The sequence below is a fragment of the Trichoderma gamsii genome, assembly GCF_001481775.2.
Source record: "Trichoderma gamsii strain T6085 chromosome Unknown Scaffold_3.2, whole genome shotgun sequence".
Taxonomy (NCBI): Eukaryota; Fungi; Ascomycota; class Sordariomycetes; order Hypocreales; family Hypocreaceae; genus Trichoderma; species Trichoderma gamsii.
The window spans coordinates 106,704-119,671 of record NW_020171340.1 but is presented as its reverse complement, the minus strand read 5'-3'; the positions used below and the strand labels follow the sequence as shown (position 1 = coordinate 119,671).

At 51.9% G+C, this 12,968-nt stretch overlaps 5 protein-coding genes across 5 annotated transcripts; 2 read left to right on the top strand and 3 right to left on the bottom strand.

Moving 5' to 3' along the window:
* Positions 1-179: 179 nt before the first annotated feature.
* TGAM01_v201052 (NADH-ubiquinone oxidoreductase 19.3 kDa subunit, mitochondrial) lies at positions 180-1,031 on the bottom strand (the record flags this gene model as incomplete). The annotated part of the gene is made up of 3 exons (XM_018806735.1): positions 180-630; positions 731-899; positions 989-1,031. The coding sequence occupies 3 exons, from the start codon at positions 1,029-1,031 to the stop codon at positions 180-182; spliced, it is 663 nt and encodes a 220-aa protein (XP_018660028.1).
* A 1,424-nt stretch (positions 1,032-2,455) lies between these two features.
* Positions 2,456-3,481, top strand: TGAM01_v201051 (hypothetical protein; the record flags this gene model as incomplete). The annotated part of the gene is made up of 1 exon (XM_018806734.1): positions 2,456-3,481. The coding sequence occupies one exon, from the start codon at positions 2,456-2,458 to the stop codon at positions 3,479-3,481; it is 1,026 nt and encodes a 341-aa protein (XP_018660027.1).
* Positions 3,482-3,992: 511 nt separating this feature from the next.
* TGAM01_v201050 (hypothetical protein) lies at positions 3,993-4,274 on the bottom strand (the record flags this gene model as incomplete). Its single annotated transcript, XM_018806733.1, has 1 exon — positions 3,993-4,274. The coding sequence occupies one exon, from the start codon at positions 4,272-4,274 to the stop codon at positions 3,993-3,995; it is 282 nt and encodes a 93-aa protein (XP_018660026.1).
* Positions 4,275-7,546: 3,272 nt separating this feature from the next.
* TGAM01_v201049 (hypothetical protein) lies at positions 7,547-8,791 on the top strand (the record flags this gene model as incomplete). Its single annotated transcript, XM_018806732.2, has 1 exon — positions 7,547-8,791. The coding sequence occupies one exon, from the start codon at positions 7,547-7,549 to the stop codon at positions 8,789-8,791; it is 1,245 nt and encodes a 414-aa protein (XP_018660025.2).
* A 726-nt stretch (positions 8,792-9,517) lies between these two features.
* TGAM01_v201048 (pH-response transcription factor pacC/RIM101) lies at positions 9,518-11,706 on the bottom strand (the record flags this gene model as incomplete). Its single annotated transcript, XM_018806731.1, has 4 exons — positions 9,518-10,836; positions 10,890-10,971; positions 11,042-11,245; positions 11,443-11,706. The coding sequence occupies 4 exons, from the start codon at positions 11,704-11,706 to the stop codon at positions 9,518-9,520; spliced, it is 1,869 nt and encodes a 622-aa protein (XP_018660024.1).
* Between the last annotated feature and the right edge of the window lie 1,262 nt (positions 11,707-12,968).

The following is a 12,968-nucleotide window of genomic DNA, read 5'->3' as shown; positions in this document are numbered from 1 at the left end:
GTTCGAATATCCATGCCCCCTTTTGGATAAGTGATTTCATCTCCATACTTTTCAGTATCCTCCGTGTCCGTTCAAAATCACTTAATGCCAATTGCCTCCCCCATTCTTTTTCTTTCCCCATCTTGCCTTCCATGTATTTCACTTTCATTCTCCTCCACCCTCACTCTCTCCAAAAAAATTTACCGCCTGTACCACATTCGGCTAATCTTGGTGTTGCGCATCTTCCTCTGCAGCTGGAAGATTCCGTACATGAGGGCCTCGCTGGTGGGCGGGCATCCGGGGACGTAGATGTCGACGGGGACGATACGGTCGCAGCCGCGGACGACGCTGTAGCTGTAGTGGTAATAGCCGCCGCCGTTGGCGCAGCTGCCCATGGAGATGACCCATCGGGGGTCGGGCATCTGATCGTAGACCTGGCGCAGGGCCGGGGCCATCTTGTTGGTGAGGGTGCCGGCCACAATCATGACGTCGGACTGACGGGGGGAGGCACGGAAAATGATTCCGAGACGATCTTGATCGTATCGCGGGGTGGAGAGGTGCATCATTTCGACGGCACAGCAGGCGAGACCGAAGGTCATGGGCCAGAGGGATGATTGACGGGCCCAGTTGGCGATGATGTCGAGGGAGGTGCTGTTAAAGATTCATTGTTAGATTTGTGAACTAGCAATTTTCTTTCTTTCTTAATCGATCGTCTAATTCGAGGTCGAATGGGTGTTCAAGGTTTACGTACAGCGCGTATTGGATGACGCCCTTGGTGCCCTCTTCGCTGGGGAGGGGAACTTCCTTGCGAATCTTGCCGAAGCTGGGCGAGTGGGGGGTCAACGAGGTGGCATCCTTTTGGGATGTTGTTGTGAAGGCGGCGGCGGCTCGGAAGGGCATCAGCGCAGAGGCAGGTTTGACTATAGAGTAATTGAAATTGGAGTTAGCTATTCTGCATCCCGAATGGCTGGGTGTCGTCGTCGTCTTCGCCTTTGAAAATTTAACGCACCTCGGAGGGCCATTGAGGCCGCAGATCGCGTGGCCGGAAGCATGATTGCTGTATGTGAAGGAGAAAAAACAGAGACTCAGAGGTAGATAAAATATACACCTCAATGAATGAGTTCTGGGAGGAGGAAGGATCGGAGTGCCGCGGCTTAGGAGGGCTGGGCGAGGCTGGAGGTTTGGAGTTTGGGGATACCTGGAGGTTAGACTGATTGATTCGCCTCTTCTGCCCCGTGATGTCGGAAATGGGAGGGCGGTGATTGGCTGGGCTGGAAGGTGAGGAGCGAGGATTAGCCGGGGAGAGGTTGCCCCGCTGCCGGTAGGCTGTGGCGAGCTGATGCACCTACTATGGGCGGTTCTACTGCTACCCTGGAGCATAGGCAAATGGGTGATTTGACCAATAATTTACGAGGAGATATACGACAGGATGAAGAATAGTGATCTTGGTCAAATTAGTTTTGATTGAGTATGAAGCTTTTGTGAGAAAATCTGTGAGAGTATCAAAGGCGTGCTGAAGTAATTGGGCTCTTTGATTCACGCTGGTCTTGACGTTGCCACTTATATGGATGACATCAAGACACAATTCTTATTGCAAGGCCATCGGGCAGGAATCATATAATAGTTGCTGATACAATGGTTTCAATTGACTCAATATTATGAAACGATAACCAGCTCGACATCACTGTAAAGCAGGACTCTGGATCTATGACAGGTCTCTGATCTAGAAAGAGGTGGTATTGGCTGATTCTCATCGCGAAGCTCATTGGAGCGATCAGATATCAATTACATTTGTGATTAGCCCAAGGGGGATAGAAAATCAGGGTTTACAAACAGAGCCAGACTACTTTGCCCTTTTTGAACTATAGCCTTATCTACTAGGTAGATGTTCCATCAATTCTGTAGATAAAAGCATGCCATCTGCAATAGATACGGGATAATGGGAGAGCAAATGCTACGTCCGGCCGGCCCTAGTATCGTTCCAATCCTAAGCCCGAACGCCGACTCCTAAACAGATTGGGCGGAAATAGTTTTCAGCTTTCCCATAGACTTTTGGATCCTTCACATATTTCGTTTCCCCCGCTGGTGAAGTCATACTGACTTCACAGCAGCGCACTAGTTTGTTTGCCCTATCATTAATAGCAATTGTCCCGATTGAGATGGGTCGATCGCCATGAGCTGAAAACAGGTATAGCTGGTATGAAGAAACATTGCTCTTAATTAGGGGGGACTTCGCTTTCATCTAGAAGTATATAATGTTCAATAGCTTCCTCTAATTATAAGATATTCAATTGGTGATAGCACCAAGCTTGTTCGTCTTTCAAAACCATTCCAAAGTTCCCCCATTTTACACAAGACCTCAATAGAGCTGCTGAAACTGTGTAATTACTATACACCTGTCAGCACTTTCAATCCAAACGTCAAAACAAATAAAGGTATTACACAAGTGATACTAAACCAATCGCTCCCTCGCAAAATGACACCCTCCCTCCCCGAAACCTACAAAGCTGTCGTCCTCACGGCGGCTAACTCCGCCTTCACCATCAAAGACGTGCCCCTGAAGCACCCTTCTGCCAACCAGGTCCTCGTCAAGGTCCTCGCCTGCGGCGTCTGCTGGTCTGACGTGGAGGTCGGCCAGGGCCACTTTGGCGACGTCTTCCCGCGCACGCCGGGCCATGAAATCGTCGGCGACATTGTCGAGCTCGGCGCCGACGTCAAGAACCTCTCCGTGGGCCAGCGCGTGGGCGGGCCGTGGCACGGCGGGCACGACGGCGTGTGCAGGGAGTGCCAGCGCGGCGAGTTCCAGTACTGCAAGGACGAGGCCATCAACGGCGTCTCGCGCGACGGCGGCTATGCCGAGTACGTGCTGCTGCGCGCCGAGGCCGTCGTGCGCATCCCCAAGGAGATGGAGCCCGCGCAGGCGGCGCCTCTGCTGTGCGCGGGCGTCACCGTCTTCAACGGCATCCGCAAGCAGCGAGTCGAGCAGGGCCGCCTCGTCGCCGTCCAGGGGCTCGGCGGCCTGGGCCACTTGGCCGTGCAGTTCGCCAGCAAGATGGGCTACGAGGTCGCGGTGTTGTCTCAAGGTGACGACAAGGCCGCCTTTGCCACGAAGCTCGGTGCGCACCACTACATCAACACCTCCAATGCCGACTCCGCCGCCGAACTGACCAAGCTCGGGGGCGCCTCCATCATCGTCCAGACGGCGCCCAACCCCAAAGTGGTCGGCGCTCTGGCGGACGGCCTCGCCCCGAACGGCAAGATCTTGAGTCTCGCGCCCGTCGGTAACGTTGATATCAACACCGTGACGCTGATTATGAAGGGCGCAAGCGTGCAGGGCTGGGCGAGCGGCCACGCGCTGGACAGTGAGGAGGCGATTCAGTTTGCCTTGACGCACGGCGTAAAGTGCATGATTGAGAAGTATGCATTCCGCGATGTCGAAAAGGCAGTCAAGAGCTTGGAAGCTGGCAAGCCGCGGTTTAGGAACGTCTTGGTCATGGAGTGAGGGCTGGTGTCAGTGAAGGAGGAGGGTACGTGTAAGTGGTGTGAGAAGTGCAATATAGCGAATCTTAGGGGTGTAGGCCTCGGACTAGGGCCATGTAATAGTTAGAGCAGCAAATGAGTTTCATCGCTCGAGTTTTGCAATACAATTTTTTCTTTAAAATGTCAATAACCTGAAAGTTAGTGATGCGTTAAAAAAGCAAAACATATGGGCATCAGACCGAGTCTATTGGCATCGCATCGAGTAACAATTTGGACGTAGATATTACAAGTATAAGCTAGCTGATAGTCTCTACAACTGGGCCAATGTCTCCCAAGCACATCCGATACTCTCTGATTCTCCACCAGCCTACCGCACAGCTCTCAGCGCATCACTCTGCCCCAGACAATTTGCCATGATTCCTCCGCTGCTTCCCCCGTCTTTTGTCTCACAATGTCCAGGACAATCGACGTAAAGATGTATCAGATCCCGGGAGAGGAAGAAGCCAGCGCCGCAGTCGCTAATCCGGCCCCTCTTACGCGGTGGGTGCGTCGGGCACCGGGTAGAGCTTCTGGGTGGGTGCGGTGGGTCGCGGCGCAGGCTCGCCGTGCCAGATGGTTGGCGCGCCAGGGGGGCAGACGACGGCGGCGCAGAAACAGTCGCTGGCCGGGATGTTCCTATCGCAGGAGATTGCGTTGACCGAGATGTCGCAGCAGCAGCAGGCATCAATGGGCGGCTTGGGCCCGTGGACGGGAGGGCGGAGGGCAGAGGCGCCCAGCAGAAGCATGGAAACGACGGCAAGCGAGAAGGTCTTCATGGTTTTGGTGGTTTGTTTGCGTGTTTGCTTGGGTGTGTCGGTGTGGTTTGCCGTAGGGAGAGAGAGAAAGTGGGCGGGCTTTGTTCGACTTTTATTATTATTTCATGGTTAGCTGCTTCAAGGGAGGCAAAAAAAAAAAAGGAATGTCTCATGATCGCAAGACGCCCAAAAGTGCGTGGGGCGCACTTACAGCTTCTTTTGTCTGTCTCGGGTGGATGTTGATGATGTTTCTCTTTGTGCTGGTCAGATGCCGAAATTAGAACAGCAGAGCAGAGGAGCGTTATCTAGGCGACTGAGAGCGCGAGAAGAAAAGGAGCGACTTTGTTGAGGATTTATTTGAGGATTTATTGAGGAGAAGAGAAATAAACAAGGATGACAATGGGAGAGGCCCTGCCCCAGTGAAGCCCTGCTAATTTCTCTTGACCTGATTTCGCTCCAGACCGTGGCACCTTGGCGCGCGATTCAACTCTCTGACAATGTCTATCCGAGGAGGCACAAAGCGCGCGTCGGCCAAAGCTCCTTCCTTGCGCCTGCGCCGCTGCAGCACCTGTTCACCACTCCTTCCTTGCCTCGATCATCTCGGCTGAGAGAATGAGAAAGAGAGAGAAGGAACTGCCAAGTTTTTGCTGATCTTCTGACGTATAAAAATAAGCATATCTTATGTAAATCTTCATTCCTGCAGTGTCTCGGCCCGTTTGGCTCTTCTTGGCTCTGCTCCTTTTCCCTGTTCTGTGCGACTCTGCTTCACAACCTGCATTCCACCCAACCCCCAATCACTCATCGAGGAACTACATTTATCTGCGTCCTTTTTTTCACAGCTACTACTAGTGGTAATACTATTTGTTTTGCGAAGGCTTTTTTTTTTCGTCTGATACCACCGACTTATTACCTAAAATGTACTCGCACCAGCTCCGAGCAGCGGCACGGGGCATCGGGAGGCTCCTGTGACGGCTGCCTGTCTCGCCTGGCTTCGCCAAAGAGGCCCGAGTTCTGGTCTCGGCTTTGCCTTGGACTGTATTACGCTCATAAGCACAAAATAGCAGCTGAAAGGGCCCGTAGTGTTTACAGGAGAAACCGAAATGGTTCTCATATCGTTGAATTTACGAACCGCAGACATGCTCCCAGGTCAGACCTAACTCTAGCTCTATATAAATAGGTAAGATTTCAAGGCGGCTGATGACGATGGCCAGCTTTAGACACAGCTCATATTAATTCACAACAGTCCAAGCGGTATTGTAGCGTTTAGTAAAGGCAACAACCGCAACATCAACCAGGAACTCACGGGTCTGTTGCATCTTGCAAGATTGTGGCACCATCAAATCATACAACTTAGTTAATCTCTTGGGCGTCACTGGATGCGATCTATACTACCCCATCGCGCTTTGATGCTAACAAGTTCAGGTAGCAGCTGTTTGAATCAGGTAGATGCTCATGATAGTCGCAAGTTCCTGCTTTGAGAGCCAGAGGTGCGGACGGGTGAGGTCTCTTTGCCAAAGTTGCAATGGCAAGATCGAGAAGGAATTGTTTAGGCAGGTCGTCTTTATTCGCCCATTGCGTTAGCCAATCCGCACATCCATGGTACGTATATAAATCAACCAGAAGGCGTCGAGCGGCCGATGATTCCGGCGTCCCCTCATATATGTAGCGGATGGCCGGCCCAACAGGAAACCATTTCTGACCGTCCGATGCCTTGGAGCGGGATTTTACCAAGATGGCATCTAGGACAGCGTCCCTGAAATTAACATCCTGAAGCATCTCTCCCAATACGTATGCTTTTGCGAGTTGTACGTATTCAGTGTTTCCTTCTAATCCCGGGCTATCATTCTGGACTGGGAATTTTTCAAAGTACAACCAATGCAGGTATATCTCGAACACTTCTGGATCTTCTTCCTTAAGATTAACAGACCCGCTAACAGATGTCGTCCAGTAAGCTTTTATAGCCCTTTTGAAATATTCCGAAGTGCGACAAATCAAATTCTCATGAACGGAGAACGTCACGGGGGTGGTTGATCCAACCGTAACAATAAGTGCTCTGCCCCGCAAACTACAGCCTGATTAGACCAGGATGAGATATCTGGAGAAAGGTGTCAACTCACGCCGGGAATTTGTGCTTGTACGTTCTCAGCTGGATTGTATCCATTATCAATACAAAAGGTTATGCAGTATAAGATGGCGCAAATGTTGTAAATATGCTCGATCACTGTTGGACACAAGAGCGCTCTGTGTCAATCACGCATTTCACAAAGGCCTGACTGGGCTGTGGGTCCACGGTATGTTGGCTAAATTAGTAGAGGTAGCGAGCACTTGACCTTGGAGCTTCTAGGTACCAGTTGGGCTTGCACTGCTGCGGGACCGGGCTTGGCACGTGTGGTCGGTGCTGCCCATACGCCAGCGGCATAACGAACATCTCACTGCGCTTCTGGACTATACCAAGTGATGGGAATCTCTGACTCGGTGTCGATCTTCAGTAATGAGGAGACTCAAGCCTTGCTCTAGTAAGTTGGGCAGAATGAAATTAGAAGGGCGTGCAGAAGGCATGTTTAATTGTACAACTCGTGACTACATGTACGTACATATAAAATGCGGTGCACGGCAAGGCTGGCTGCCAACTTCAGTTGCATTGCGTACCTACAGGTACATGTAGTTAGGCACCAGCTCGAATATATCTGTTGCAGCTAGCTAGGGGCGCTACATTCTCAAATCATCCTATGATTCCTGTCAATATTGGTCAAAAGGCGACCTGTACTGCTTGAAATGGATCTCTGTCCTGACTGTGACGGCTTAGCCGTTGCAATCTCCAAGAGGCTCGAACATTGGCCTGGCCTCGATTCATTCTGGAATGCTACTCGGCGACGGGCTGGTTCACGAGACTGCCGCCTCTGCAAAATGATGTCCGACTTCATCTTCGACAACCCAGATGTGAATGCGCCGGTACCACCCACACTCTCCAGAATATACTATGGGCCGACTGATCGTGAGGGCGATGCGCTCTCGTTTGTAAGGTTTCTTGGCGTTTTGGGCAAACCTCCTCTTTATTATTCTGACATATCGGTGTGGAGCGACCTCGGTAGGCATCTTGATCATTTCACGAGTGTCCCGAACAAAATGTTGATAAAGATGCTTTCAAAATAATTCTAGGGTCTTCCGCTGCCGTTTCTGGCAAAATATGTACGTTGCCACAATTGGCAAGTGACAATGGCTCAGAAGCATTTGCCTTTATCAACTCTTTGCTCAAGTCTTGCTTGCAGGAGCACGAATCATGTAAAAGAACCATGGCTAAGGCGCTCGTCAACGAAACGTTGGGGCCGCAACTTCCAACCCGTGTATTAGATGTTGGAGAAATCAATGGCGAGCGCATCCATCTTGTAGAAGCCAACGGCCGGCATGGAAACTTTTGTGCCCTCAGCTACTGCTGGGGCCCAAAGGGCACGCAGACCATGATTACAACAAGAGACAACATCAACGATCGCTTCGATGGCATTCGATTCGATCACCTGCCAAAGACCTTTCAAGATGCGGTCATTGTCACGCGCGAAATTGGCGTTCGCTATCTCTGGATCGACAGCCTTTGCATCATACAAGGAGACCAGCAAGACTGGGCAAGCGAGGCCGGTAAAATGGCTGACGTCTACCAGAAAGCACACTTGGTCATCGCCGCCTCTGGGGCTGAGAATCCAGAAGTAGGCATCTTTTCGAAGAAGCGTCGATGCCCGTATGGCGTGAAAGTCCCCTATTACGCAGAAGACGGTCAAATGAACGGCTTTATGCATCTCTCCGTGCCTGTGCAAGGGAATCCTGCATCATTCTGGGGCCCGCTGAGCAAGAGAGGTTGGACCCTTCAAGAGCAGCACTTGGCACGGAGGATCTTGTACTTTATGCCCGCTGGCATTACGTGGAAGTGCAACATGTTAATGACCAGCGAAAGGACCACGGCTCAACTGGAGGACTTTGGAGATTGGACAGACCTACTGCAGAAATACTCGAACCGCCAACTCACTTACAAGGAGGATCGGCTGGCAGCTGTGGAAGGGCTAGGCCTGGCGATTCAAGAGGCCAGCCATGACAAGTATAACCATGGCATCTTCGAATCAACCATTCCAGAGCAGCTCCTCTGGATGATGGAGCATCGACCAGACAAGTCAGACCGTCTAGACACATTGCCTTCCTGGCACTGGGCTTCCACAGGGGTGCCGAAATTATTCTGGAGAACGCAAGGAGCAGCTTGGCGAAAGCTACACGAACAAATCTATACCGAGCCATCTGGCATCTTGAAAGTGCAAGGCTTTCTAGCCAAATGTAAAATCCTTCGCACAAAACCGAGTCAGACCGGCCCTATAGAGGATGACCTATTTTCTAATCTGCAGTCAACCATCCAGCAATCCAGGAGTGACCCTTTGCGCTGGATTCAAACATCATCTAGGCCTGCTCGACTTGCCGGCATAGCCATGTTAGATGATGAGCATTTTGCAAGCGCATATGTCCTGTTTTTGGTGCAATGGGAAGACTACGGCAAGTAAGTGTCCTCTAATAAATTTTTTTTTCTTCTAATGGTTGCAGAATCGGAACTGATTGAGTTTGCACATCAAGATTGATGAATACTAGATCCTGGTTTACCTTTGATGATGAAGTGGAGTTTAGCAATAGAGAGATAACCGAAGTGAATAATAACCAGGCTTAAGCCAAGCCCAAGAATCGACATGCTTGCTAACTGACAGTCTAGATGCCATACCTAGTCTTGCTGCTTAGGCCCAGTCCTACCAGAGAAGGCTGTTTCCAGCGAGTCGGCATGGGACTTGTTATTCTGGACCCGGACAGTGATGGCGTCTCAGCCACTCTTGAGGATATCACCTTGGTCTGAGTAGATTTAACTATGCGTTGGCTTAGAGTATAGCAGAAAATTGAGAATTGAGACCGTAATGAGGCGTGCCAAAATTTGCGAACCTTGAGGTTAGAAGTGGTACAGTATTTGACGCTGGAACTGAGTCGCCGCGCGAATTATTTTTTTATGCATATACGTAAATATATACAAGGAAAAGGAAAAACATACTCCTTTCTCCCTGAGTGAATCATACATTGATTTGGAACATATAGCAAATAAATCCAGCTACACCTACGCCCAGTGCCATGACCATTGCAGTGCATCATTTTCATCCATCAAATTTGCCAATGTGATATATAGAACAAGAATTGGAAAAAGAAGAAAACACGAAACGCAGATTTTCCCCCATGTAAAATGCACTAGATCATGACCTGGTTCCGGGAATGGGAAGAATGGGATACAGAGAGGTGCTCTCCTTAGACTGGGGGCGCTCATTGGCAAGCGGACTCCTGGACTTGCCGTCAAGGTCCATGGCGTCAACATCCCTGCGGATTGTGCCAATGTTGGGATATTCATCTACATAGTCTCTGCGCTCCAGGCGTACTCGGACGTAGTCGCGAAGGGTTTCGATCGCCTTCATATCCCCGACCCATCTTTCGTATCGCTCTTCTCGCTCACGAGTGCCCTCACTGATTTCTGATGAATCAGAAGAAGGAGACCCGACCGATGGCGCAGATTCACTTGCTCTAGGTGTCGTTGCGCCGTTCGCCTCGCTGGAAGACTGTAGTGGCGGTGATGGTGGTGCACCGCGAGCCCGTTGGAGCATACCGCCAGAGTAGCGACGGCGCTCGCCAGCGTCAAAGCTAGGACCCAGTGTCGCCGTAGTCGACTGGCCAAATCCATGGCTGACGGCAGGCAGACTGGTGGGGAGGCTAGGATACATGACTGATGAGACAGTTGAACTGTGGCGAGATTGCGGCGAGAATCCCGAGGAAGCTGAGGGGCTTGGTGAGTGGCCAGAGGAATAGGACATGGCGCTGGAGGGCGGTGTCACCGCAGGAGTGCCGTGGGATGAGATGGCAGTCAACGGCGAGGCCATGTTAGCCGCCGAGACAGGCTGGTGGTAGCCGTCTGTGCCGACGTGCATGCCAGCCGGGCCTCGGTGAAGGGCAGTGGGTGATTGGGCGCTGCGGTATCCTGCAAACTGGCCATCATGGGGGTGGATTCCGGCGGTGGCGTGAACCGAATTTTCATAAATGGTGTCCTGCATCTGGCCTAGGAGATGGTCGATCTGGATGAGATCTTTTTGTGTCCTCGCATTAGGCATAGGTAGGTAGTATTGCTGCGCCAAAGGATTCTGGCTGGGTACAGGGGCTGCGTGAACTGCAGCATGGCCGACTGGCTGGGCAAGATAGGGCTCCGTGGCAGTCATGGGTCCGTGGGACATGGCCAGCGCGCCGTGGAGAGGGAGCAGAGAGCGGCTAACCTGGGCGTACGAAGTCGGATCGACCTGGCGGCGTTTGGCGCTGCCGAAGAAGTCGTCCACAATATCGAAAGTACGCTTACGCTCATATCCAGCCGTGTAGCCAATGTGCTGTTCACTGCGGGGAGCAGTGTTGACGTGCTGCTGGTTAAAGTAGAGTCCATAGTTTGTCGACGGCTGAGGAGCGTAATAGCCGCCGGGTTGAGGATAGCCAGGGACAGGGCTTCGCATCTGCCCATTATGGTCGTAGTAGCTGGGGGCTGAAAGTCTGAGTTAGTAACAGTGAAATGAACCCTTTAAAGGAGCCACTCACGCTTTGGCACCTGTGGTCTGTAGTTCATACCTGGTGGGTTATCCTGGCCGGGCCTGGAAAGAACCGAGTCATCGGCGTGAGTCTGTAGACAGGAGAATGTCAGGAAAATGCCACTTATAAAATTGGTACCTAGGCAATGGGTAGATACATACTTTGACGTGCTTCTTCAAGTCTTGCGGCCGCTTGAATGACTTGCCGCAGAACTCGCACTTGTGAGGCTTGAGGGGAACGTGAACACGGATGTGTGAAGTGATGTGATCACGCTTGACTGTGGTGGTGCGGCAAGAGTTCCACTGGCAAGTGAGGCTCAGGTTGTTTGTGCTTTTGCGACCAACATGGCGCTCACAGATGTGTTCCTGCAGGGTGATATATCTGGTTAGCAGGCACGATACAAGAGCAGAGTCTATAGCTCTAAAGGTACACCAGGCAGTCTAGAAACTGAGAGTGACATGCTCTTATACTATCACAAGCGCAGTCGCCTCCCACTTTCCTTTCACTCCTCCATAATTCCAGGCTGGTTGCTGCTGCTGCTGCTGCTGCTTCTCACACTTACATAGAGGACCTCTGCATTGGTAAACTTCTGGTTGCACTGGTTCCAGCGGCAGACGAGCGCTCGGGGCGTGTCCATCGAGTCGCCAAGCGGCGGCGAAACCTGTGCGCTGGACGAAGTGCTGCCGCCATTGTTGCTGGCGCTGGTATTGGTGGCTGTGCCGTTGCTGCCATTGGCGCTGGTGGTTGACGATGCGTCTGCGGGCGATGCCGACTTGTCGAGGCTTGGAGACAGAGCCTGGACGGCCTCGGGGACCTGGGCCGACATTTTCGGAGGTTGCTGTCGAATGGTGGGGCAGTTGGAGCGCAAAAAAAGGTCTGCCAGAGGGCTGCCGAGATTCTTTCGGGGAGGGGCCACAGGCGCGCTGGCGCAGGGAAGGGCCGAGTTTTCAGAAAGAGGTCGAGGAGAGATGCAGCTTTCACGAGACAAAACGTGTGCTTTTCAAAAACTCTCTTGGAGATGTGAGGAGAGTTACGACACTCAAAAATATGGGATTATGATCGGGGGAAAAGACTCGCGCCTCTTGGAAGGCGATTCTGGGGGCAGTTGCTCCCTTTACATCGTCACAAAGGCCTGGGCAAGCAAAAGAGGGCCAAGCGGAAATTCTTGGCGGTCTTGGCATTTCTTGGCGTTGCTGGGCTAGCGCATCGAATGGGGGGCAACCTGGGCGCTACCTGAAGATCGCGCACTGGGACTGGGCGACGCCCGCGTTATTCCCAGCACCGGAAGGTACCGGCGAGGTAGCCTCTAGCAGGCCAAACCCACCACAGCGCAGGTGCGCATACGATGCCAAGAAATGCCAAGACTTGGCATCCTTGGCGCGGTGCCCACCCGGCGCCTTCCATTGGCCTTGGGGCCCCAGCAGCGACTCTGGCGGTCCCTTGTGGTGGCCGCTCACGCCGCGACTTTTGCGTGAAATGGATGAAGGATGCACATGTCTGCGGCGTCCGGTCGAGCCATTGTCGGTCTCGTCTCGCTGTCCTCATCTCTGCTGTCTCTGTTTAATCTCTCTTTGTTTGTCTTTTGTTTTCCTGCTTGACATCATCTCTTTATAATCTTCTTCTTTGCAGTGGTGTGGCGGTGCTACTCGATTCTTACAAATGCCGTGTCTGAGCCTTTTAGACCAGGCTGAGGTGATACAGACGGAGAGTTACTTGTAGATCAAAGGACGGAAGAAGCAAACGAAATAAAGCTTAAACAAACTCGGTTCGGACGGCAAGGGGGAAAGAAAAATACGGGAATGGACCTCCTTGTCTTTTCCCTTTGGCAGGCAGCCCAGCGGAATAGCAGCAGATGTTGCTCCCGCCATGCATGCTGCGGCTGCTTGTACTTGATGCTCCTGCACAGTATAGGTATTCTTGACTTGTTTCGCAATTAATGACTGGCCCATTGATTGATTTGATATCTGCTTTGCCCCGATGCGAGCGGAATTCGGCGGTCACTCAGCCACTTTGTTGCGTCAAGCAAGCAAAGCCGCGTATGTACATGTTCGATACGCTCCGGGCTGTGCTCGTCGCTCTCGTTTGTCG